The following is a 27,753-nucleotide window of genomic DNA, read 5'->3' as shown; positions in this document are numbered from 1 at the left end:
AAGGTCAGCAGCAAGTACTTTGGTCAATAAAGTGAGATTAAATGCATATAAATATTTGTTTTATTTAACATATTTAATTATTGGAGGTTTGCGTAGTTTTCTGATTTTGCATTTCACAGAATTTATTCATTTTGAGGAATACTGAATCTTTTTTTGTCCAAGTGAAATTAGTAAATGCATGTTCACATTTAGCTGTCAGTCAATAAATGGAAAAACAAAGTAACTTGCGTTACTTATTTAAAAAAGTAACTCAGATATTTTGTTGTAAATTTCAAAGTAATGCGTTACTTTTAAAAAAGTAATCTGATTACGTAACTCAAGTTACTTATAATGCGTTAACCCCAACACTGCCCATGACTCATTAAGAGAATAAGGACAACCCTTTTAGGCCATGCGCCTGACGCGCAAACTGTTTTTCCCATCGTTAAACTAGCAAAAGTGGACCCGGACAAGCCCTAAGTGCACCTGTGCCGTGCGCTTTAGACCATGAGCTTAGATCATTAAAATAGGGCCCATTGTTTTGTCTTGAGATGCACACCCGTAATGTTTTTTTTAAGGCTGTCAAGCGATAATTTTTGTTTTTTTATCTAATTAATTACACAATGTGGCAATTCATTAATCTAATTAATCGCACATCAAATTTGGCTGATAAATTACTCCCAAAAGATAATTTAAAGTCATTATTGTGTAAAAAAAAAAAAAATCAAATAGACACTACAAAAAGTAGCTTCAGAAATAAATATTTTTACGTGAACTATACCTTTAATGTCTGTTTTTATTAATATATAAATATGAAATTATTTTTAATGCAATTATACTCTAAATAATAAATTATATTAACTAATTAACCGAATTAACGCGTTAAATTGACAGCCCTAGTTTTTTTTCTAAGGCACGTTTATAAAAGCTACTTAACCCCTTGAGTGTCAAAGAACGCTGACGGCCCCAGATTACTGTTGTTCAACATTCACTGCTTGCTAAAACATCATAGTCTTACTTTATCCGGAAAAACTCAGTATCATTAGACAGATTAAAGCACCCTTTTTCTTGTTTATTTGTTTGCTAGAAAGACTTCAGATAGTTGGTTTTGATGTAACGTGGAATGAATTGGTTGATCGGCCATCCAGAATGTCCCAATAGGTTATAATGGCTCAATACAAACAAAATAATTACTATAAAAGAATAATGAGGATTAAGTCATTCATGACAGACGTGTGAAAGGTTCATTAAGTGAAAACAATAGAGTATGAATTAAGCAGTTGAAAGACTAGTTAGTAGACTGCAGGTATGTGTTTTACAGGCCAATAACATAATGATAGCATCTTATTTTAGCATTCGCTTAAAACTCACATGACATGCCATTCAATATGCTTGTATATGATTTCATCCTCAGATTTGAAATGAAGCATGACCACACTTGTGGATTCACTTTAGTTGTGGTTATAAGTTGTTATACTACATTCACATAATATTTTTATACATTTAAAAATATTTTATTAATATATATATATATATATATATATATATATATATATATTTTTTTTTTTTTTTCTTTTTTTTTAATTTATTTATTTATTTATTTATGTTTGAGCCTATATATCTCTAGCCTGGATGCCAGCCGAATTTAGCCCCGCCCACAAAATGTTTTGCTCTGGCAATTCGGTCTGGACTCGCTCCATAGAGGAGTAATTATGCCCGAACAGAAACTGTTCGGACCAATGAAATTGTCAGGGCGGGCTTTAGACGATGATGGACAGATGATCAACAGTAACGTAATCATCCACGTCATCGAAGGCTCTTGGGTTGAATTTGCTCTTATCCTAAACGGAGAACTTGTTCGTATATGCATTCACCTTCACTATTTCTCTCAGAAACGATGATCGTGTATCTGTGTATCCTTAAATTATTTTATTACTGGCAAAGATCGTTTACACTCATCTTTTTCTTGTAACGTCACTTAATCCAGCGTGCGTGCAGACAGGGTTTCCAAGTGTTTTTGCAATGTTGCGCACAATTGCTACTCAAAACTATAGCCCAAAACAATAACTTTCCGGGGGGTTCTCCGGAAAAAAATGGCGTTTGGTTGGCAAAATATGTTATTTTGGCAAGGTTGCCTGCTAAAAATCGCATTCCTGGGTTTATATAATCACATAATTGGGGTCACTTCAACCCGCGGACATGGAGAAAAACACAGACTTGGGAACACAGTGCAGTTGAGTTCTGTTGACATTTGACAACTAACGTTACGCGTCGCTCCGTTGCTCTGATTGGTTGTGGGTCTATCCAATTGAGGTCTTTCCTGGCTCGGTTGAAACACGCCCCATAATCAAAGCTCAATGGAGCGGTACCAGACTCATATTCTGACTAGAATTGAGTATGGCCACGCCAGGCTAATATATCTCCAGATTAACAACAGTCTGAGTATTTCTGAGTCTTGAATTGTAAACTCTTAAGCGTTGGCTTTCTAGATATACATTACGTATGTGTATATTCAGAAAGACTTGCAAGCAGCAGCCCTTTTATTTGGGGTACGTCAAAATGCCCCACTTGGCAAAATGGGGGGTGACAGGCAAGGAGTTAATCGCCCTAATTAAACTAAGGCCTAATCCTGGCTTAATCTAAACCCTGTCTCTGAAACCAAGCCAAAGTATTTAAAAAGTTACAAAATGCATTGAAAAACATTCAGCTTTCAACACTGTCTGATCTATTTTATTATTATTGTTTATTTCCTCCAGCTCTAACCTAGAGGAGCAGGATGGCTGAGAGTCTCTAGCATGGCTGAAATGAAAGATCGCTGAGGAAGAAACAGGGAAAAGGACGGACTTACATCACAGTTGGCGGGACTTCCCCAGCAGAGACCACAAGGGCCCAGCAAAACATCCATGAAGCCATCAGGGGAGCCTGCTGCAAAAATGAAAGACAGAAGAGTGCAAAGATATAAGCATAGAGAGGCGGGCACTGAGAGAACTTTCTCACAAACAGCCTGTCTATGGAGAGAATGACTGAACTGGTACTGCTCACGGAGGAGTGTAATATGGAGCGATCCGATACCGCTTACGTTCTATTAAGGCGAGGAGTACTGGAGCGATCCACTTCATCTCGGGTTTGGTCTAGCTTGTTAGGCAAAAAAAAAAAAAACTAATCAGACCTGTAGGTCCTTCAACATGTTTTTCAGTGCCATGTTCTGAGTATGGACTTCTTCAAATACATGGACACAATAAGACTCTAGACCTTATAGACTTTCCAAGCACAGTGTGTTTTTTTAATATAAAAAGTTTAGATTTTGTAAAATATCTATACTAAATTATTATTATTTATTTTAATCCCCACATTTTAGCTGTGAATGTGTAAAATACCTGCCACATTAATATTTCTGTGTTGTACAGGTTCAGTATCCACTGATTTTTCCCAGTCCAGCAATCTCAATATAAGCTACAACACTGCAAGCAAACCTGAACTTTCCAGAGAACGTTGGGAGCGTGTGGACAGCTTCACCAATTTGAATGGGATAGTTCAAATATGGTTGCTGTGTAACACAGTGTAAACTGTTGTAAAAAGTAGAGGAAGGACAATTCTTAACTCACTCAAAAATAGGGATGCACTGATATTAAAATTCTAGTGTATACTGATAAACCAGATGAATAGATAATGTTACAATTCTACACTATTTTGTCTAAATAAATAAACACTAAAATCAATTGTGAATTTATAATATACAGTATAAAAATCCATATTTTGAGATTGTGTTGTGCTGTGTTGATAAATTCTTACTGTATCTAAAAATTGAGTGTTAGATGACGGCAAAGTTAATCAATTATACACAATTATATATCTAATACACACACACATCTAGTATCATCCGATAATCAATATATCAAGCATCCCTGCTCAATAAAAATTTTTTGACCCTCATCATATTTTTATGGAGCCCTTAAAGGGACATGGCGAAGGAAAAAAATATGAGATGGAGGAAAAAATTATTTGTCAATGCTTTTGCATTCTCTCGCAAATGTTTTGCATTCCCCCGAGAAACTTCAAGAAGTCTCGGGGGAACACAAAACATTTTTCGAACGAACACAAAGTTTCTCGGGGGAACGGAAAACATTTGCGAGAGAACGCAAAAGCATTGACTTATTATTTTTTCTCCCATCTCATATTTGTTTTCCACCACCATGTCCCTTTAAGGGCTCCGTAGATGTATCTGTTTTACTGGCTCATGTTCAATGCTGCTAGTTTATTTTGGAAATTCAGAAGAAAAAAAAAGAAGAAAAAAATAGCTTTACACTCTTCCAACCATTACAATATACTGGACAATATATATTTTTTTCCATTATAGGCCTACGACATAAGCATTCACCTGAACCTCATATTCTAGAATGTATTTTTGACATAGTGGGCCGAGAGGGAACACAGTCACCTATTTGTTGTATAATATCACTTTCTATGCTTAATGTGATGCTTACCAAAAAAATCTTGTTTTTTAATTTTTCCTGTTTGCACTGATCACAATTCCATCTCATTCCAAGTAAAAACCTACCACTTCCTCTTTCACTGATTTCCTCTGCAACAGCTTGAATTACAGTTTCTTGCAAGGATTGGACAGTTGTGGCAACTTTAGCAATATAATATCCAACAATGGAGTTTTGATGTTATGTTAACAGGACAAATGTGAGAACAGGATTTTAGGTACATTTGTTCAGGTTTTTGATCAGGTACAGTGGTAGAGATACATGTGTTATTTAAGTGAAAATACAAAGGGAAACCAAAAATGAAATATCAGATGAATACATATTGATATAAAAATAAATTTTAAGCAAGCACATCAGTCTACCTTTTGAACTTTGTATATAAAATTGTGTAATTGTATATGTGGGGCAAAAGAATGTTTGAGCTGACAGAAATGCTCAAAATGATGAAATTAAAAACATCTCTTAAAAGATATTATATTCATTATGTGGGCTCAGAAGGAGTGTGAGAAATACATATGATGGGTTAAGTTTAAATCCATTGCATCTAAAATGACAAGTCAACGTGTTTATCACTGGTTTAGAATTTATGGGTCCTATCATACACTCATACAATGTGACGCCAGGTGCGACGCAAGTGTTTTTTGCTAGTTTCAGTTATCATTTTCACGTCCAGCGCCACATTGTTTAAATAGCAAATCCACGTGCACCCATTTGTTCGCCCAAACGAGGTGTGTTCAGGTGCACTGTTGGTGCGTTGCTATTTTGAGGCAACTGAAAACGACTGTGCCATTGACCGACAAAAACCATACCTACATTTTTTTATGTCATTTAAAGGGTGCGTTAGTTATATGTGCCTATAAGCGGGTGCACAACGTGCATAAATTCTGCTTGTTACACACACAGGGACACGAGAACAACGAGTCGTCTCAGAGAGCGATTCGTTCATTTTGTGTTGACCGTGCATGCGCAACATCCCATATGTTCTGTACAGGAAACAGAATTGATTAGTTCACCTCTTCGGGTTTGAGTCATTCGTTCATCAAGTCCCAGCCCCATAGGCAAGGCTATACAGTCACCGGAAACAGAAAAGATTAGTTAATCTCTCGAGTCTTCGAGTTTGAGTCGTTCGTTCAAGTCACCATAGGCTGAATGCAGAAACAGAAATGATTAGTTCATCTCTCAAGTCTTCGGGTCCGAGTCTCGTTCTTTTGTCACGTGACGTGTCAGCCGTGTTGGATAGAAATTAGTTAATTTACAACCTTCCTTACAAACAAGTGTGTAGTTTTTTTTGTTTTTGTTTAGTTCAGTTTTTTAGCTAGTATAATAATTGATTTTCCTATGAAGCCTGGACCGATTGGGTTGGTCAGAATGGATAGGCATTGCAAATGTTTATTGCACATATCTTCTGATGATTTTATAATAATAAATATATTACAACATGCAGTCAATAATACAACTGTAATGTTGTATATGTTGCGAGACACTGAACCGCGAAGCGGTCACGTGAAAAAAGAACGAGACTCGGACCCGAAGACTCCAGAGATGAACTAATCATTTCTGTTTCTGCATTCAGCCTATGGGGACTTGAACGAACGACTCAAACCCGAAGACTCGAGAGATTAACTAATCTTTTCTACTTCCGGTGACTGCATAGCCTTGCCTATGGGGCTGGGACTTGATGAACGAATGATTCAAACCCGAAGACTCAAGAGGTGAACTAATCTTTTCTGTTTCCAGACGCATGTATTACACATGAGGCTGTCACGGCCTAGATCAGACATGATGACAGAACTAACGGCTCGAACCCAAAGACACGAGAGGTGAACTAAATCTTTCTAGGGAACAGACGTGATTAAATGTGAAGTGACAAAAGAAAGAACGATTTGGATCGGGAGGTGAGGTGAACCTCACTGCATACATAGCCTGAAGCAAGCTAAGCAATTAGTTAATAATTTCTTTCTCAAAGTTTGGCCATGGCTGCATTAGCTTATAGTTTATTTTTTATTCCAAAAGTACTAAATGTGTCGAAAAATGTAACGTAACATTTTAATTAGATTCTGCTGAAATGAACGAAATGATTGAAAGATTTGTTCATTTTGCTGAATGAGATTCAAAGATCCGAGTCAGTAAAATGATCTGAACTTCCCACTGCAGAAACAGAAAAGATTAGTTAATCTTGAGTCTTCGGGTACGAGTTCAGTGTCTCGCAACATATACAACATTACAGTTGTTTTATTGACTGCAAGTTGTAATATATTTATTATTATAAAATCATCAGAAGATACGTGCAATAAAAATGTATGTTATGTCTATCCATTCTGACCAACCCAATTTGTCCTTCATAGGAAAATCAATTATTATTCTAGCTAAAAAACTGAACTAAACAAACAAAAAACTATGCACTTGTTCGTAAGGAAGGTTGTGAATGAACTAATTTCTCTATCTATCACGTGACAAAAGAACGAGACTCGTACCCAAAGACTCGAGAGATGAACTAATCATTTCTGTTTCTGCATTCAGCCTATGGGGACTTGAACGAACGACTCGAGAGATGAACTAATCTTTTCTGTTTCCTGTACAGAACGTATTGGATGTTGCGCATGCGCGGTCAACACAAAATGAACGAATCGCTCTCTGAGACAACTCGTTGTTCTCGAGTCATATTAAAGATTCGTTCAAAATGAACGACACATCACTAGTTTATGTGACTACTCACTAAAGATGAAGTTTTTTTACATAATTTGATGTGTATTTGTCTGAGGAAAAACAACTTGATTTTGAATGCGCAAGCTCTTTAGACTTGAGTGTTTGTTGTTGGTATGAGCGCAAAGAAAACTCGCTTTCAAAGAGCGCAAAGAAAACTCTCTCAAAGATAAATTCACTTGCATGTTCAATTTGGCAAGGTTTAAAAAGACATGGGCAGTGATTTCCGTCAGCTCTCCCGAAACGAAAGCAAAAGTGCTGAATCGGAGCGCGCAGATTGGTTTTATAGTGCATGTGCGATGTCTTTTGAAGCCAGAATTCAATTTGCTAATTTTGAGAGCTAGAGAAGGGAGTAATGCTGAAATTACTTCTCACCAGAAAGTTTTCAAATGACTGATTTGATGGGATAATCTTTGTTGATTTATTTAATAATAAACATTTGCGTTAATTTCCCGCTTTATAAACTCCAAACTTGCGAGAGTGAGTAAAATTATTCACAATACCGCGCCAAAATTCAGACCCTGTATGGAATAGATTTAATATCGTTACTTCGGTATTATCGTACCGAAGACAAAATTGTGGTATCACAAAATCTTACCTTCCAGCACGTTATGGTCCACTGTTGCTTGCTGGTGGAATGATCTTCCCAATCCGGACAGCCAAATCCCTGAAAATATTGAAGAAACAGCTGAAAACTCATCTCTTCCATGAGCGCTTAACTGCACCCTGCTGGAAAAACAAACACAATAATCTTCTTCTATGCTTATTCCTTTATCCCTGTTCTAGCTTGTACTATTTTGAACAATGTCTGAAGCACTTCTCGTGTTTATTGCCTCCTTAAGTTGAATTGCTTGTTTGTCCTCCTCATTTGTAAAACTGTCATCTAAATGAATAAATGTAAATGTCAGTATAAGTCCATATGACTCAGCGAAACAAACAAAAGTTGCACCATATATATAAGTTCTATACAGCTCACCAGAAAGATATAGAGTATGCATGAGTATTTGTGTTTACCAGTTTATTTAGTGAATGCTGCATTGGAACAACCCAGGATGTAACAACACCCTTATCACTCTAGCTGGATGGAAACAATTAAAGGAGAACCTCCATTCACAGCATAAGATGAGCTGACAACAAAAGCATGTGGATACAGTGCAAGGCAAAAAAATATCCTTAGGAAAAACGTCAGAACTGGCATTTAGACTGGCAGGGCGATACTTCAACATCACCACTGTACCTACTCTCGGTCAATGACCTCCACCAAGACCGGACAAGTACTGAAAAAAAAAATCATCTCAGGAGATACTGATCTCCAAACCTCCCATGCAGCTCAAAGCCATAATAAACAGCATCATGTCAGGAGGGAAGATGAATTTTCCTAAAGAGGTATATCAGATCATGGTTAAAGACAGACTGAGCTGCTCAGAATCTCTAAAACAAATAAATGTTGGAATGTAGGGGATTCAAGACTCAACTAAGGGAATCAATGGCCACAATCAAACTGTTACAGATGTGCTTTAACTAAATCAGAATAAAAATGAACTAGTATGAAGAAGAAAAAAGATCAATTAATTTGAGTGGTTTGAATCAATAAGTTTTAAAAAGTCATAAAACAAATAAAAGGTTAACACTTTAAAAGTCCAATTCTCACTATTAAGTTGCTTATTAGCTTGCATATTACTAGTATATTGGCTGTTTATTAGTACTTATAAAGCCATATTAATGCCTTATTCTGCATAACCTTATTCTACATCCCTTAAACTTACCTTAACAATACCTAAACTTAAACGCTACAAAAACTACCTTGTTAAAGGTGCGGTATGTAGGATTGAAATAGGTACTGCAGTCCAAATTCAAAATATCAGAGATCGTTGCTTACCCCGCCCCTCCTCCTCCTCAGACTCGACGCTCACGCAGGTTGCCAGCTTGAGGACGTGCAACAGGAGCGAGCACAATTGACAATGAAAGCCACACTGTAAGTTGATGAGTTGATTTATCTGCGTTTTAATATGCCCTCGTTCATAGAGTTTTAGATGGCTGCTGAGGCTTTTTAGGTCAGGTAGAATCTGCGACCTCTGATCTCTGTGAATTGCTGGCATGGAAGCCAGCAAACAAACTAGTGTTTTCCGCCAACTGGAAACCTGTGGTGTCGAAATACTATTGGGTAAACTGGCGACGTGCGGTATCGCACAGACCAAGTACAATAACTGGCATTGTTTTTCTGAGAAACAAGTAGGTGGATTTAGCATGTTTCCTACATATCTGCAAGCATATTATGGTCTTTTTATGCTTTAGTAATGTGAAAAAATTACATACAACACCTTTAACTATTGATAAGCAGTACATTCTGAGTTTATTGAGGCAAAAGTCGTAGATAATAGAGAGTATGTGTTCCCCAAACTAAAGTGTGACCAAATAAAATGATATTATCAGTAGTAGTAGTAGTCATGGGCGACATTAGGGAGGGCAAGGGGGAGCAGAAGGTGTCGGCCTCCACACACAGCGCGTGTCCTGAGCGAGATATAAATCCAAAAGAATGGCCCGTTAATAGAATAAACAAGAAAAACTCACTGTTCAGAGAGTCACGCTAGTCCTGAGTCTAGTAAATGGCAACCTCTTTAAGTTATTCTTGACTGTGCAGATAAACACCAAATCATGTGAAAGAATTGTTCTTGCTTGCGCCGACAGAAAAAACACACTACGTCAGGGGCACGGGAAGATGTTTTAGGTTGGGGGTGGTGTGTTTTTTTCCCCCACCACATTTGAATAAGAAACAATTTCGAGTCTATAAAACACGAAAGCACAACAAGCATATCGGTGAGAACACTCGTTTAAACAGCAGACACACTTTTTTGACATTGTTGATTCTTCTTGCAATCATAATGCAATGGACTATGGCCTACATTAAACCTTTAAACAAAAGAGTTATTGAGCTGTTTACACTGTCATATACAATACAAGAGCCTGCACAGCAGCAGGAAATAAAAATGAATGCAAAAATCCTGCCTACCTTACCAGAGCATGTGAACGAAGTGGAGCTCCACTCATGAACCGCTCACCAGTAAAACGATGTGCGCTCAAATCGCGACACGAAACTTCTCTGTACTGTAGCCTACCATACTTGTTGAAGCCATTAAAATGCGTATTTAGTTTCATATGTTTAAATATTGTTATTTTTTTTATTTTTTTTCCCCTTGATTATGAAAAGTGAACAGGACACATAAGACGTGCAATATGTCAGAAGACATGGGGGTCAGTGGTCAATGATTTTGACCACTTCATTAAGTTTTGTTTTGTTGAAAGCCTTCTTTTCGTTTTGTATAATTTGTATCTTCATTTTAATCAATGGTTTATCAACCAATTGCCTGGATTTAATAAATAATAAGCAAATATAGCAGACAATGACATGGAGGCGCCAGCGCTGCGTGAACAACGGCTTAAATTTACAACTACTAGAAAAAAAACTTGGGGGCAGCCCTAGCTAGTTATTTCAGATCAGAGCCGGCCCAAGGCATAAGCGAAGTAAGCGGCTGCTTAGGGCCCCCTAAGAGCAGATGAAATGACTTGTTGCTGGTTGTTATTTTATGATGATTTATGGCGAATGGCCTTAAACAATTACTAAATAAACTGCAAAATGTTAAGTTTTCTAATCAATGCACGGATTGATTCTGACAGCGGTGCACAAGCTTACGGCGCCGGCTGGACACCATTCGCTTGTTAGCCAGGGTTCAAAGTCCAAAGTGCGAGAAGGCGCTGAAACTGTGCTACTCGTCAGTTGCCAGGTAACCTTTTTATGAATGGATGGATTTGAGAATGTTATATGGTTTAGTGCGAATATCTTGTCTGACGTGCTGCATGTCTTGGACGGAGTACAGCATAGCTTCCAGTTTCTCAGTAGGCTAAATGTTTTTCTGCAAGTGCTATATCGTCCCCTTGGAATAATAAGTTGTGTACATTTTGGAAGTTTTTATTTAGAAAATAAAAAGGTTCTTTCTACACAGTCGAATGGAATGCAAAACATTTAATGTTATTTCCGCCAAATTTAATGTTTGAAAGAAATCAACATTTCTTGTTTTTAAAATAAGTATCTTCTGCTCACCAAGGCTGCATTTATTTGATAAAAAATACAGTAAAAAACATTAATATTGTGAAATATTATTCCAAAAATTATTATTAAATCATTATTATTGTAAAACAAAGGTTTTCTGAATATAGGCTAGTAAAGTGCAATTTATTCCTGTGATTAGGGATGGGCGATATCTTATCGTTTGCGATATACCGGTAAAAATTCTCCCCACGATAAGAATTTGCCTTCCCGCGATAATAACGATAAAGCCTAGTTGATGGCGCGACCCATCCGCACCGTGCCACCGCTGGCCGTCTCTTGATGCCCTAAACGTTATTACTTTATGATGGCTGCGGTGGCTGCGTTCGTCACTCTGTATAGCTGAACGGGGGTTGGAGAGAGAATTTCTTGTGGTGCCCCCTCAGCACTTGGTGCTCTACGCGCAGTGCTTGACAGGAGCTGCGGCACTGAATCCGCATCTCACGTGCAGAACGAAAACAACTATGGTGGAAGCTGCAGAAGAGTTCATAGCTAAACGAGGGGCTACCTGAGGGCAATCTGAACCATACAGATGTATTTTCACTCGCTGAGCACTTGGACTGAGCGCTTAAGAGATTCGCTCTGTCTCAATCGATCGGTAAAGCACACTATTTCAGTTAATCTCAATGAATGCGCAGTGTATATGACGCACATTAAACACTAGTGTGAGGCGCGCGACTGAGAGCGCTCAGTGTTTCACACACACTCAAAGAGAGAGCGAGAGAGTCTTATACCAAACAGAATTGACGTGCTACATGTAAACAATATCCTTTGTTGCATTTTCCTGTAAAGTAATGGCGTTTATTTGGAATTATTCAGCCTTTCGTGAACAGGAAGAAAGGAATGCACAAACGGGAATCTCATTGGCTGGCGCGCACCTATTACTGTGCCTGTTTTGATTTCAGCCAATCAGTTGGAATGAACGCTGACAACGTGATTAATATTCATGAACCCAGAAGCTCATTATTCCTTAGTGCAGTTTATTTTTATTAGTAGAATAATTCGTGGTATTATTATATTATCAACTCAAATTACTGAAGTTCTATCATTAAATCATTATTTTCAACTTTTTTGTAATCTGAAGACATTTTTGGGATAATTACTTTTGCTGTTTCTGCTATTTTTACCACTGTTTGCACCATGTATGAATAAATACAGAATCGGTTTACATGTAAAACTTTTCATTGATTTAAAAATTATTTTTGTTTGTATTGTGTGACGTTTTTAAGCACAGTTGCACTATTTAAACATTTCCTGCACTTTTACAGAAGACAATTATATCTGCAACTTTTCAATTTCTGAAAAGGCTGGTGTGGAATTTTACATAAAAAAATTATTTAAAAATTTAAACATGGGGAATGATACTACATGTATCGTCATTGATATCGTTATCGCAATAAATACTAGAAAATATCGGGAATAATTTTTAAGTCCATATCGCCCATCCCTACTGTCTGGTCTTGTGGAGCAATTCTCGCCCCATCTCTCATCGACCTGTTTGCTGATGATGATGGAGAGGGGGAAGAGGATGAGGTGGAGATTGATGATAAACAACCATGATGATCATTGATCCATTTAATAGTGATCAATTTAATAACCTTGCAATTGTTATAACAGAATAAATTAGATTTATACGGCTAAATTTGCAACACAAAATAGCAAAAGTTACATCATTATGAGCCTAAATGTGTTATTTGCCTGTTTTTCACCAATAGCGTGGTTGTACCATGTAAATGACCTTTCCATTTGATTCCTGGTGTCCGAATTATATTAGCAAGTGGGTTCATTTGTCTTTGTATGTTGTGTGGTTTAGGAGTTAAGATGGCCGCCAAACGAACCCCATGGGACATTAGTTGACCTCGGCAACGGCAAAAATTCTTAACAAGAAACCATTAGGGTCCCAAAAAAACAGGTTACAAAAAACTGCCTAGCGGATACACGGGAACCCATTTCTCCTGCTAGACTACTTGATTATCAAAGTTTAACAAAGTGAAACATTTTACTCGAAATCACACGTTTTATGTGTAATTTGACATGTAACGTTACCAAAAGTGTCAGATTTAATCTAATTCTTTATGATTTCAGTTGATACAGGTGGAGCTGGCAAAGGTGGAGGGTTTCTAAAATCACGCTGCAACTACAGCAAATGCTAACAAAGCATTTGAAGGTTGAGCATGACAGCTCATTGGCTACTGATACAGCAGGAACCAATCAGATGTGCTCTAAAGAGAATGATGTGATTGCAAGCAGATTGAGTTAAAGGTGCAGTAAGCGATTTTTGAGAAACACTGTTGATATTTGAAATCACCAAAACAAACACGCCCCTACCCAAAAGGATCACCCCAACTTCACAAACACGCTATGGCGCACAAGCACCTCCCCCCTCATGAGTGGACACGCCGATTGGCTACACGTGTGTTTTAGTGCTCGGTCCGATCCACTTTCAACAGCGTTTCTCAGAATATACGCTTACTGCACCTTTAAGGAGCTATCAGCCTGCGCCATCTATACTTTCAGGACAGAACTTTTTATTCGTTTTTGGGAAACTATTCCTATGAGCTTCAAGATTGACCTAAATCATTCTCAAGGCCAAAGTATGCAGGATTTACATGTTTACAGTCTGGTACAAATTGTGGTTTTGGTCTATACGGCTAATTTTGCCCTTCATGACAACTGTAAGGGGGGTGAATTTTTTTATAACTCATTCGTTTACATTATATAAAGCATTAAAGTTCTGCATAATTAAGGGCGTGGCCACTTCGAGTGACAGGTGGATTGCCCCTGCTGTTTGTCTGCTGTCCGTTAGCTCCACCCACTCCACCTGTTAGCTCATCTTTAGCCCCTTTTCAGTTATCCGGGAGTGACATGCTGTCAAGATGGCAACGGCCGCACTTTAGGCTTCAGAAACCTATGGGTGATGTCACGGACACTACGTTCATATTTATTTACAGTCTATGTGTGGCAACCGTGCCCTGGGTGCGTCGATTCACTAGGCAGTCGAAGAAAAACACATTGCCCTGGCTAAATGAAGAGTGTAGGAAACTTATGAAGGAAAGAGATCAATTATTGAAACAATCTTTAAAATCAGGTCTTTCAACAGACCGACAAAAATGTACCTCATTAAGAAATAAAGTAAAAAAAAAAGATAAACTAAAGCCAACTTCTTCATCAATACTATTGAAGAGGCAAGAGGAAATGGGAGGAAGATATGGCAAACCATCAACAAGCTGATTGGCAGAAAACATAATAATAACAATAAAGATTTAGAGTTGAAAATTAACACTGAATTAGTTACAGATCCAACCATCACATATACAGAACTCTTTCTTTCTAGACTCTGTTTATGAAACAACTCAACTTTTTAATTCACCTAGCTATTCTATTTGCTCCATTAATTATGCACAGCCGATTTCTATTTACAACAAATAACTGAAACAGAAGTAGCATCAGTGGCTTAAAAAATTCTAAGGCCATGGATATCTATGGCCTTGATACTAATTTTCTAAAAAGGCACAAAGAGACCCATATTTCATTAATCAGTCCTTAAAGGGGTGTTGAACTGAGAAATCAACTTTCCCTTGAGCTTTTGATATATAAAAGGTCATGGTAATATAAGAATAACCTGTAAGTTTCAGAGCTGAAAACTTCCAGTGTGTGTGTGTGTGTCTGTGTCCGCGAGAGTGTGTGTGATTTAATCATTGTGTTTGTTTGATATTTTGCGAGTCCTCTGAGCATTTCCCCAGAAGATACCCATATGGACTGACTGAAGCTCATTAAATATGCAAATCTTATCCAATCCTAGCCGTGGGCGTTTACTTCCAAGTGTTCAGTGCGGCACGCCCATCAAATCCGAGTGTTTTTCAGAGAGCCTCAAAACCAAGGCAGAAAATAGCCTATTACTTATTCATTATGATGTTTTTGAATGTAAAAACCACACAAACGTCATAAGTTGACCTCAGATAACAGTATAAAAAAATAAAAAAGCCAGTTCATGACCCCTTTAAGTCAATCCATTGTGCCATCAGCTTGAAAGATGGCCCTGGTATAGTCGAAAAATGGGTGGCTAAACTGATTCAACATCTCAATACAAGCAATAATTTATTCCACCCTATGGGATTTGGGTTCAGGGTTCAACTGTGTGTTTCTGGGAAAGGTTAAAGGCTATCTAGATAAGAGTTCTTATGTTGGTGCTGTCTTTATAGATCTAAAACGAGCTTTCCATACTGTTAATTACAAAGTTCTTTTATCTAAATTAACATATTTCAATTTCTCTGAACAAGCTCTCAAACTGGATAAAATCATACCTATCCAGTAGAAAGCAACGTGGTTGTGTTAAAGTCCTCATGAAATCAAAATCGATCTTATTTAATTTGTTAGCCCACATTACAGGTCTTAGGGTGAACAACTAATCCGTGCAAGCTAATACACAGAAAAAAATTGTTTGCCGCGGTAATCTTTAAACAAAATCTGAAAAGTAACTTCCGGTCTTGAATGGCGTTCCCTTTCCGATGACGACTATGCGCCGGCTTGGGTTTGAATATCCTTAACCACTCCCCTCCATCCGTTAGTCTGCTATGAGCGCGAGATGGAGAGGAGGAGCGCTGAAGTAAAACCCTGCCCTCTATTCAATATTCCGTTTCACCTGGAAATACGTCACAGCACTGAAATAAAGTCAGTTGCAACTTCCGGTTCAATGGGACTTTAATGATTCAAAATCCCCATTCTGTGAATGTCCAGTAGGGGTCCCCCAAGGCTCCACACTTGGTCCAATCCTGTTTACACTGTATATAAATGATCTGCCAGAGGCATGTAAAAATGTTGATGTTCAGATGTATGCAGATATGCTGTAATCTTTACACATGCTAAGAACTACCAAGAGATGGCATCCACACTTACATCTGCAATGGCTCACATTGATGACTGGCTCACTAAGTCATGTCGATCTCTACCTAAACATAAAAAAATATGAAGGTGTCACATTCTAATGCGCCTCCGCTGCATGGCTTCTTCCAAAGCGGTGGTAGTACACGCAGGGGTGGAAAAGGGGTTTCGAGGGAGGACGGAGTTCCAGCTAAAAAAAAAAATGGTTCAATTTTATTTATTTTTTTAATTAAAAGGATTTGTATATTTTAGCAACTCAATAATCTACAATATAATAGCCACATATACACGTAATGTAATGTATAATAATAAAAACGTAGCAGAATATTCTGTGATAAAGGCTGCATAATGTCAACTTTTGTGATTGGCCAATACCGGCAGACTGCAGCCAATGGAAATGCTTCTCCATTGGTACGTGCTGGAGGTAAATTATCTGGAATGATGAACTGTGATTTTTGACCGAAAACCCGTTACTTTAACTGTTCTGAATTAGGATATATCTGGATCAATGTGCACTGACCGCCACAGTGTTCATGTCAGAGAACTCAGAGTCATGGATAGATGATAGCCTTTTAATGATTGCTTTGTATCAACACAGATGGACATGTGCAAGGTTGATCTAGAACAGTTAAAGAGAAATAATAATTAACATATAAATCACTTAAGTGATATAAATAAACTCAACATAAAGTGTCTTCATCCTTAAACTTCAAAGGATTGACGTCAATGATTCAGCGCATAACTCACGTGAGATAAATAGATTGTGTAACAGACTTTATTTGATCCTGTCATGATGTATTGATTTAGTACGTTCTGGCGCTCGTTGTGTATATGTGTGTGCAATGTATTTTTCCCCTCGGGGCTTGCCGTATATAGGTTGGAGCATGCGCACTTTTTGGTACTGGAGTGTCGCGGGTTTTTGAAGCTGAATTTTACACATGTGACAGAGAATAAAGTGAAGCAAAGTTCGGACGACTGTCGTTGATTGTTTTCTTATTCCTAAAGTATTTTAGGCGAACCCTGCACGAACGCTCGGTCACAATTGCATATGCATATAAATGAATAAAACTTATAAACAGTATCTGCAACGAATACACTTGTAATACAACATTAATATTCAAATAACACTGGACTTACTTGTACGTTACTCATACAATGTCCTTAAAGTGCGAGCAATCCAGCGACTAGCGCTACGCATATTCTCAGTCTACTAAATGAGCGTAAGCTGCGCATGTTGCGCAATATTCTGTAACTTGCAGCGCTGATTCTGCGCACATCTCCGGTTATTATGCTGAACATGGAGAATTCAGAACATTAACAGATGCCATAACAGAAACTTTGAAATGATAAAGCTGTGTTAACATGCCTGAAATGATCCTGTCTATAAATATAATAATAATACATAAATGGTCATCTAAAAATGATCCGGCCGTCGTTCCCGAAAAGAGCTTGAATTTCCGTTATATCGAGTGAAATCAGATCCAGAATCGCACAGTGTAATTCAGAAATGCATGCGAGATATGCACAAAACACACACAAATGGCGAACCATGCTGGTCAAAATTGGAAATGCAATGAAAACACAGGCCAAGCATGTAATAATGATACCTGGAAAATAAAATAAGGATTAAAATGGATTTAAGGTAATACAGAAAAAAAAGAAATAAGAATGGTAAAAGCAGTTCTAGTCTAATTGTAGCCTAGATGTGAGGTAATCCATTTAGGCTAAACTCTTTGCTTATAGTATTTTATTTAAAATATGCACACATTCAATATTCACTATGTCAAAAGTGCAAAACGTGTCTTATAACATATTTTAATAAAATATGGCGAAATTCCATAAAAAAATATGAACAGTTTACATCACTGTATTATTACTGTGGGTCGTTGAATACATCTATCATAAACAGTTGTCAAATATTAAATGTTAAGCTACTTATATCTCACCACGCACCCCAAAAATGATAAGAGACGTTTCTATTGTTATAATAATGATTGTCTAAAATGTCTACACATAAAGGTAAAAATAGTATTATTTTAATTTTAAAAGTGTTTGTTTTCCAGTAGATGGCAGCAATCCTCCACTAAACCAAAGCACATGTTCACTTTATCATCATGAATGAAAATGAGAAATGTAGATATTTTTTTAAAGTGGATTTTAGGCTACATAAAATGTTGCCATTTTATATAACTGTATTAATTTGTAATAATTTAAATAGAGGCAAAAAAACAAAAACAAATCCCCCTTAAACTGCACAACTTTACAGTAAAAACATTAATAAAGCTTTCTGATATTACAATGTGTGTGGTGGTGTGGTTACGGCCCTGCTTGTCTTGTGTTTTTTAGCGGGCTTAGCTAATGAGGCCAATTAGAGAGAATTATTAATATATATATTTTTTATAACAAGGGGTTATCAATGATGCTTAGGCTATATTATTAAACTAACCTAAGACAAAATGTAGAATTCAGAAAATAATGTAGATTTTTTTCCCCAAAAGAATATACTGTAACAAAAGCCTTGTTTGTGTAACCTTTTCCCACACAAGTTTGAAATGTTCCAAATGACCCCCAGACATTTTTTATAATAGGTTTGTGTGAATATTGTTTTAAGTTCACTTGGACTTGATATAGCTTTTATTTATACTCTAATGTTGAATGTCTATCATTAATGTTTTAAAAGAAGGAAAAAAAATTCAGAGACATCGGTAGCAGTTTTCATAAAAATATGCCATTACAACAAATATTTCAAATATACTGTCTTTAAGTTGTTTCTACATAAGTTTAGAGAGTAACTGTGGAATTATTACAATGAAAAAATATTAAAAACGCAGATGTTGAATGTGCGATTAATTAGTTACTTTTTTTAATCGATAAATATATAACTGCCTTACAACTAGATTCACCTTTACATGTTTAATTGTTCATTTTCAAAGCACTAAACTGAGATGTACAGTAACCATCCAAAACATTCAACAGATTTATTTAACCTGGGGACAATTTATTTAGAAGGTTTTTGTGACCTCTTAAACTGTGCAACTCAAAAAAAAAAAAAAAACGTAGTGAATTTCGGCCATTTCCACCACTGAGTACACAGGCCTCTGTGAAAGGGGACAGTGTGATACCATTTAGGCGCACCACTTTTGGACAAAACGTATTGTCAGTAATAGACGGAAAACTCTGGAATAGTTTGCCCCTTCCAATAAGAGAATGTCCTACATTGAAAACCTTTAAAACTCACTTAAAACAGTTGCTTCTAGAAAACCAGACATGTACTCACACAGTTATCACCCATACATTTTCACTGTTTATTGAATGCAGTATAGAGGTGGATGAACAATGTCTTTGCCATTATGTGTCTTTGTTTTTTGTTTTATCAATGTATATGTCATTATTATGTGTATATTTTACTCTATAGTGAATGAATGCTGTTTGATTGTGGGCTGTCTTCTTGTTAGTCTTATGTTACCTGCCTAGGGACTGCAGATGAAAAGTAGTTATTTTGACTAATTCTGGCATATTTACATGATGTATTTTTATACAACAATGTTCATTTATATGCATAATCCCTATCAAATAAACCAATAAAATAAAAATAAATAAAAGAAGTGTACTTTGCAAGGCTGTGGGTTCAACAAACAAATGATACTTTTATTCAAAGGGGTCATCAGGTCACATATAAGACACTATTGTCAGGATGTACCAGCGGACAGAGGTGTAAAATAAGTGACAGGGACAAAAATGCACAGTCCAGAGTGGTTTTAAGAAAAATAATACAGAGGAAAATAAATTTGCTATACACGAATGTAAGTTGGCTATGCCAATGTACAGGACCAAAAAATACAAACGAGATTAAATCTCTCCTTCACACTACCTCCCTGCCCTAAAATGGCTGTCTGAAAAAATGAAAAACATAATTTTAGGGGAAAACCTATAAGTTACAAACAGGTGACAAAGCATAAACAAACAAACCTTCATGACATTTCAACCTACAACATATATTATTTACATCTATTAGCATGTACAGAGCTGGTGTCGTTGGACTCGGCAAGGATTCAGGAGACAAAAAACATTACTCCCATGAAAATAAGTCAACCACACCCAAAGTTATAAGCGTTTGAAAAAAAGAATTATTTTTATTCTTTTAAAAAAAAATTTATATCAGACGACTCAGCATGCCGTCCTGAATCTAACGAGACCACTTTGATTTTTGGACAGACGGTTCAGAAGTTATAAGCAAAAATAGCAATTTTTTGGAATCTCTGGACCAGTAGGTGGCCCTGCGCCGAAACGCTCCATGTTGCCTCAGGTCATGCTTGTGATGACATGTACCAAGTTTGGTTTGAATACGATAAAGCGTTGCGGAGATATTGCCTTTTGTATTTTTGCAACAGCTACGTAAAATTTGTTTGCGCGTTTATCGAAAAACGATTTAACTAATCAACTTGAATTCCATAACTTTTTGTCAGCATGGTCTGAAGATGATCTGGTAAAATGTTTGTGAAAATTCCTCGGAGGAGTTCGCAAAAGTAGGTTAATTAAAAATGGCGGGAAAATCATCGTCAAATTATAAAACGTCATATGTGCAATCGAATCGGCTTGAGCCAAGGAATCAGAGGAAAAAAAACACTCCTCCGGATCCAATCATCTCTCCCACGTTATAGAGAGTCTCAAAGGAGTCTGAAAAACAAAATATGAGAAATATATGAGCTTGCTAGATCCTTTGTTTTATATTTAAAATATCAGTGCAAACAAGAAAATAATAATACTGTTTAAAACAATGTTGGAGGAATAATGTCTGCGGATTGACCGTTATTTGGCTGGACGCCGGAGGGATCTGGATCAGGTGATGATGGACCAGGATCGGGCTCTGGCTCCAGATCCGCTGGAGGAACAAACGGCTCCACAACATCCTCAGCACCGAGACAACAGCAGAGGAGCGAGCGCCTCATAGCCTGACACACGTTCCTGAAGAAAGAACGATCTCCTTTCCTCTTCTTACAATCGGCAGGTTTTTCTGAAATGAAGAAAACAAAACTGAATTATTAGAAACATCTCTGACGCCAAATTAGGCTGTGATATAATGACATAACTTACATTTTACTGTTAAAGGGGTGGTTGCATGCGATTTCACTTTTTTAACTTTAGTTAGTGTGTAATGTTGCTGCTTGAGCATAAACAGTATCTGCAAAGTTACAGCGCTGAAAGTTAGATATTGTCTTTTAAAGTTATGGCAGTTTATTGCCTACAAAAACGGCCGGTTTGGACTACAACAAGCTTCTTCCCGGTTTGTTGATATCATAAACCCTTGCTATTAACATAAACACTGCCCCCGTGAACACGCAACAAAGTGGGCGAGGCCACGTCGCAGTCATTACGAAAGAGAGAGAGAGCTGTTGCAGAACTACAAACTACATTTGGCCATCTAACCAATCTAAGACCATTGCGTTTTTCAGAGGGATGGGCTTCATAGAAGCAGGAAGCAAACGAGCCGCTCAAAGGACAGTGGAGACAGCGGTGTGGAATAAAGGTAAAATATAAGAATAAAAATACGGCGTTTTAAAAAAAAAGAAGTATTAAGACATGTTATACTGCGCCCCATTAACACAACCAAGCTTAGAAAAAAACCACGGAACCACCCCTTTGATTCCAGAAAGAAAATTTCAGCAAAAGGAAATTAAATGTGACTGTACTGTGACTGTCAGAATGAAATATGAAATAGCAAAAATCTCCATCTGTACACTTTACACCGCCCAGCTTTATTTCAGTCTCACCTGTTGAGCTCCTGTTCACTGGTGAAGCCTCCATAAGGCCATTTGAAGTCTCCGTTGGCTCGACGGGAACTTGACCTGGCAGCGGAGGGCACATCCACTCTTCGAGGCTGTCGGACCTGGACAAACAACAGTCGCTGGAACTGCCCTGTTCGCTTAGGCTATCCGACCGATCGCCACTCCATTCGACGATGTACGTGCCTCGGCTGCTGAGGCTCAACGACTCTCTAGAGAACCACCTCACTATATTGTCAGAGAGGGACAAAGATGATATGGACATGATGCTTGGTGAAGATATTTCTTATCATATTAATAATCAATGTCAATTTATTTTTCAACTTTCTATTTTCAATGACACATTATTTGATAACTGAGCAATAACTTCTTCAATAAAAGCCTATTCTGACCTCTGCGTAAGAGTTTAGATGGAGTGGATGGACGTCCATCGTCCTGGCTCTCCCGGCTGCCGCTCTGCCACTCCCTCTTCCTGTCCGTCTGACCTGTGGACACAGAAACACAAAACTCAGAAGACAGAAGTGCTAAATGTGTAGGAAGCTCCTGGATCTGTGTCTGGGTCGGTCATCAGAACAGAACAGGGTCTCCAAACCTCCTGACCAGCCGTCTGAGAGAAAGTGGCTCTCCTGGATTTGGAGAGGCTGGAATATTTCAGAAACATAACATCCCATAAACAAATGAAACACCTAAAGCACTCACCTCCTGTTTCACCCATCATATTCGCCATCGACATCCTCCTCCAATCTGGAATAAAAACAATACAAAACACAAAACACAACACAACACAATACAATACAATACAATAAACTCTCCTCAAAAATACTCCTCCCAGAAAAATAAAAAAATAAAAAGAAATAAAATTTGAAACTCCTAAAATAAGAAAAGAACAATAAGATAGCACTATATAAATAATAAGAACTAAAACTCAAAAATATAACTCTGTGTAAAGGATATCTCCTGCGTTGTTCTTCCAGAATAAAACTCTTGTCTCAGGAATCGTCCGAACAGCTTCAAAATCTCAGTCAGCACAGAAAATATTCTGCAAAAGTTTTTGAATTCGCCTCGTCTCTCTCAACAACAGATCGCGATCAGTGCGCCTGCATATGAGATCAGAATCAATTCATAACAATGTTCATAACATGCGTCGCCATAGCAACTAAAACTCAAATCATTCATATGAGCAGAGCACGTGACCGCGCATCGATCTAAACACATTTATTGAATAGTTATGAACTTAATTTGGACGTTTTCTTTAATAAAAAGTCTGAATCTGTTTCATTGAATCAGTTCAAAACTTTGAATCATTGATTCCTCTGCATCATCATCACTCAGAAATGCTAGATATCTCTACAATTACCAGGCGGACGTTTTCCAGAAATGTCCCCGTTTTTTACAGCTCGTTCAAAACAACCGGCATATACATTGCAAAAAAGCCCAACATACAGCAGCTGCTGGGGCATCATGTTGTAATTCTTTCACCAGCGGATGGCGCTGTGAGCTGCGCTGACTCTACTTGGTCGCGCACGCAGCTTCATGATGAACGTCACCGAAAGCAGACCGCCATTATCGTCAAATATCTAAAGAAACATCGTTATCACTTTCAAGGTAGTAGCATACTACCATACTAACATACTACATATAGTACAAATTACTATGTGTGTGTGTGTGTGTGTGTGTGTGTGTGTGTGTGTGTGTGTGTGTGTGTGTGTGTGTGTGTGTGTGTGTGTGTGTGTGTGTGTATATATATAAAAGCTAAACAATTACACCTTACCCTAGCTCACAACAAATACATGTGCAGAATACACACATACTTAAATACATGCTTAAAATAAGCCTAAAATGCAAAATAACAAGACCAATTAAAGATAGTAACAGTTATTTCAAGCACAAACGTAACAAAACATTTGAAGTAAAAGAAAAAAAGTAATTTATACAGTATAAACTTGTGAAAATTAAAGTATTAAATACAATTATATTTGTTAAATAGTTTTATTCCATATTTATGTTGTTTTATTTGTGTAATGTGTTTTTGTTAAATCATGTTCTAATATTGTTTTGAACGGCTTGTGATTTACAGTGGTGGTTTTACTATGAACTGTTTTCATTGTTTGATTGTTTTTTTGTTTTTGTTTTTGCGGGTGCAGTGAATTGTATTAAAACCAGACCAAAAATCGTAATAATAATAAAACTAAATCATAATAATTGTTAATGTTAATAATAATATAGGGAGCCCAGCACACAACGACAACAAAAAACATTCAAAAATATATTGTCCCTGTTTTTAATTAATGGACAGGCCTAATAACAAATGAGATTTAGTGATATTTTGACCACTCAAATCGGAAATGTCCAAGTTTCCATTTCAGAAATCTGGTCACCTTACTCTGCATGCATCAAAATGTGTTGCTAAATACTTTTATTTATTTATTTTTTACTATATTTTTCTATATTATTGCATATGAATAAAAAATGTTTTAAATAATGTTTCCTTGTATTAGTTTAATGGTGAATTTTTTAGTTCGTATTATTTTAACTTTTTTTTCATGGTATTAAAATGAAAGTTTATGTATGTGTGTTTGTGTTTAGTTGAGTTTCATACTTCAGGCTTTTATGGCGCATATACTATGATATTATTAGACTATGATTAAGATTTTCAAAGAGGGGAAAAAAACACCTTAATTTTATTCAGAAGCTCAAACTGAGCAAAAATGTGTAATTTTGTGCACCTGCTGATATTTATATTGTCAAAACGTAAGATGAAATTCTGATAGCTTGTAATGTCAGTCAGTGAGATCTTTATAATAGTCTTAAAATGCATATAAATATCTGTTGTCACTCTATATTCCCCAATAATGTCTTAGTAAGATTATATTGAAATGCTTTCACGATCTAAGCTCTGTAGTTTTTGATGACTGAGAGATGAACAAATAAACTCAAAAGCCTGATGGATCATATTTGATACTCACATTTTAACATGGGTTTCCTAAAACATTATGTATGGATAATCAAACTATCAATCAGACAACAGTGTGCAGATGTTTTTTCAGCAAAGTTTTGATTATGTTTATCATGATCAAAGAGGCCTTAGAAATGTACATATCAAATATTATACAATAGGCTTTATAGGGTTAATAATATTAATATCTCTCACTCTGGGCTGCCAAACCCCTGCTCTTATCGATACAATTAAACTCGCTTTCTGTCGTTTATCAGTTGATGCTCAAGGTCTGGGGGAGTAAGGAGGAAGCATCCCAACTGGAGAAGTGCGAGGCGGCTGCTCTCATTGTGGAGGGAACAGCTCATCAGCTAATGTCGTCGGATGGAGAAGTTGATTGATCCATACCTAGGAAACTTCAGTGAGGTCTTGTGTTAGCAGATTGTTTGCCAAGAATATAAGCTACCGTGCATTGGGGTGTTTTCTGCCATTTCAGGTTGAGTTTATTGAGATCCATGCCCTCCAGTCAGACCAGGAGGAGATAGACAGCCGTTTGTGCTCCGCCTGCATCATGCCGTCAAGCTGGGATTCAAGTCGGCAGTAGTGAGGACCCTGGACACCGACATCTTCTTCATCCTTCATCCTGCATCACGCTGACACCATCAACCTTGTCATCTACCTCGACACTGGCATGGGCCGCCACCGTCAGCTGGTCAATGTCCCAGAGCTGGCCACTCCTCTTGGGCAGCCGGACTGCAGCAGCTGCTCGGCTACTGTGTGTTTAGTGGTGAGGACTGCACCAGCACCTTCAAAGGCAAGGGCAAGGTGACACCGCTCAAAAAGCTCCAGAAGAACCCCAAATTTCAAAAGGCTTTCAGGTTGGTGGATGAATTTTAGACAATTGAATTTGAATGTATTGAATATAATATTTGGAGAGAGCAAACTTAGCAATTATCTCAACAATCTTCCTCCAGTCAGCTGTGCGATGAGTGGAAGGTGAAGTTGGAAGTGCAGGAGCAGCTGGAGGTCTTCACGTGTGTGATGTACAGTCAAGCATGTGAGACATCAGTCAAGCCGGTCAGGAGCAAGATGCTCAAGAAGATTGTGGGAGAAGACGAGACCCTCAGCATTAAGTCGAGAGTCGATTTTGCTCGCCTGCCCCACTGCCAAGACTCACTCATCCCTCACATCCAGCGGGCAAGCGGGCAGCTGAGCCGATCTTCCGGAGGCCTTAAACCCTATGACGAGGGTCAGGGGTGGGAGAAGACGGACGGAGGGATTTTGGAGCCTGTCTGGTAGGGATGGGCGATATCTTATCGTTTGCGATATACCGGTAAAAATTCTCCCCACGATAAGAATTTGCCTTCCCGCGATAATAACGATAAAGCCTAGTTGATGGCGCGACCCATCCGCACCGTGCCACCGCTGGCCGTCTCTTGATGCCCTAAACGTTATTACTTTATGATGGCCGCGGTGGCTGAGAGAAGAATTTCTTGTGGTGCCCCCTCAGCACTTGGTGCTCTACGCGCAGTGCTTGACAGGAGCTGCGGCACTGAATCCGCATCTCACGTGCAGAACGAAAACAACTATGGTGGAAGCTGCGGAAGAGTTCATAGCTAAACGAGGGGCTACCTGAGGGCAATCTGAACCATACAGATGTATTTTCACTCGCTGAGCACTTGGACTGAGCGCTTAAGAGATTCGCTCTGTCTCAATCGATCGGTAAAGCACACTATTTCAGTTAATCTCAATGAATGCGCAGTGTATATGACGCACATTAAACACTAGTGTGAGGCGCGCGACTGAGAGCGCTCAGTGTTTCACACACACTCAAAGAGAGAGCGAGAGAGTCTTATACCAAACAGAATTGACGTGCTACATGTAAACAATATCCTTTGTTGCATTTTCCTGTAAAGTAATGGCGTTTATTTGGAATTATTCAGCCTTTCGTGAACAGGAAGAAAGGAATGCACAAACGGGAATCTCATTGGCTGGCGCGCACCTATTACTGTGCCTGTTTTGATTTCAGCCAATCAGTTGGAATGAACGCTGACAACGTGATTAATATTCATGAACCCAGAAGCTCATTATTCCTTAGTGCAGTTTATTTTTATTAGTAGAATAATTTGTGGTATTATTATATTATCAACTCAAATTACTGAAGTTCTGTAATATGTAATCTGAAGACATTTTTGGGATAATTACTTTTGCTGTTTCTGCTATTTTTACCACTGTTTGCACCATGTATGAATAAATACAGAATCGGTTTACATGTAAAACTTTTCATTGATTTAAAAATTATTTTTGTTTGTATTATGTGACGTTTTTTAGCACAGTTGCACTATTTAAACATTTCCTGCACTTTTACAGAAGACAATTATATCTGCAACTTTTCAATTTCTGAAAAGGCTGGTGTGGAATTTTACATAAAAAAATTATTAAAAAATTTAAACATGGGGAATGATACTACATGTATCGTCATTGATATCGTTATCGCAATAAATACTAGAAAATATCGGGAATAATTTTTAAGTCCATATCGCCCATCCCTACTGTCTGGTCTTGTGGAGCAATTCTCGCCCCATCTCTCATCGACCTGTTTGCTGATGATGATGGAGAGGGGGAAGAGGATGAGGTGGAGATTGATGATAAACAACCATGATGATCATTGATCCATTTAATAGTGATCAATTTAATAACCTTGCAATTGTTATAACAGAATAAATTAGATTTATACGGCTAAATTTGCAACACAAAATAGCAAAAGTTACATCATTATGAGCCTAAATGTGTTATTTGCCTGTTTTTCACCAATAGCGTGGTTGTACCATGTCAATGACCTTTCCATTTGATTCCTGGTGTCCGAATTATATTAGC

At 37.7% G+C, this 27,753-nt stretch overlaps 1 protein-coding gene across 1 annotated transcript in view; it reads left to right on the top strand.

Annotated features, from left to right (window-relative positions):
- Positions 1-4,819, top strand: part of adrb3a (adrenoceptor beta 3a) — a 39,465-nt gene extending 34,646 nt beyond the window's left edge. Inside the window, exon 2 of the mRNA XM_079827379.1 lies at positions 2,736-4,819. Within this exon, the coding sequence (XP_079683505.1) occupies positions 2,736-2,763 (28 nt within the window). The 3' untranslated portion in view covers positions 2,764-4,819. The remainder of the gene's footprint in view (positions 1-2,735) is intronic.
- Positions 4,820-27,753: the final 22,934 nt, after the last annotated feature.

This window comes from Gobio gobio (genome assembly GCF_949357685.1).
Source record: "Gobio gobio genome assembly, chromosome: 10".
In the NCBI taxonomy this organism is placed as follows: domain Eukaryota; kingdom Metazoa; phylum Chordata; class Actinopteri; order Cypriniformes; family Gobionidae; genus Gobio; species Gobio gobio.
The sequence above is the reverse complement of the archived record's forward strand: the minus strand, read 5'-3'. Positions and strand labels throughout refer to the sequence as shown.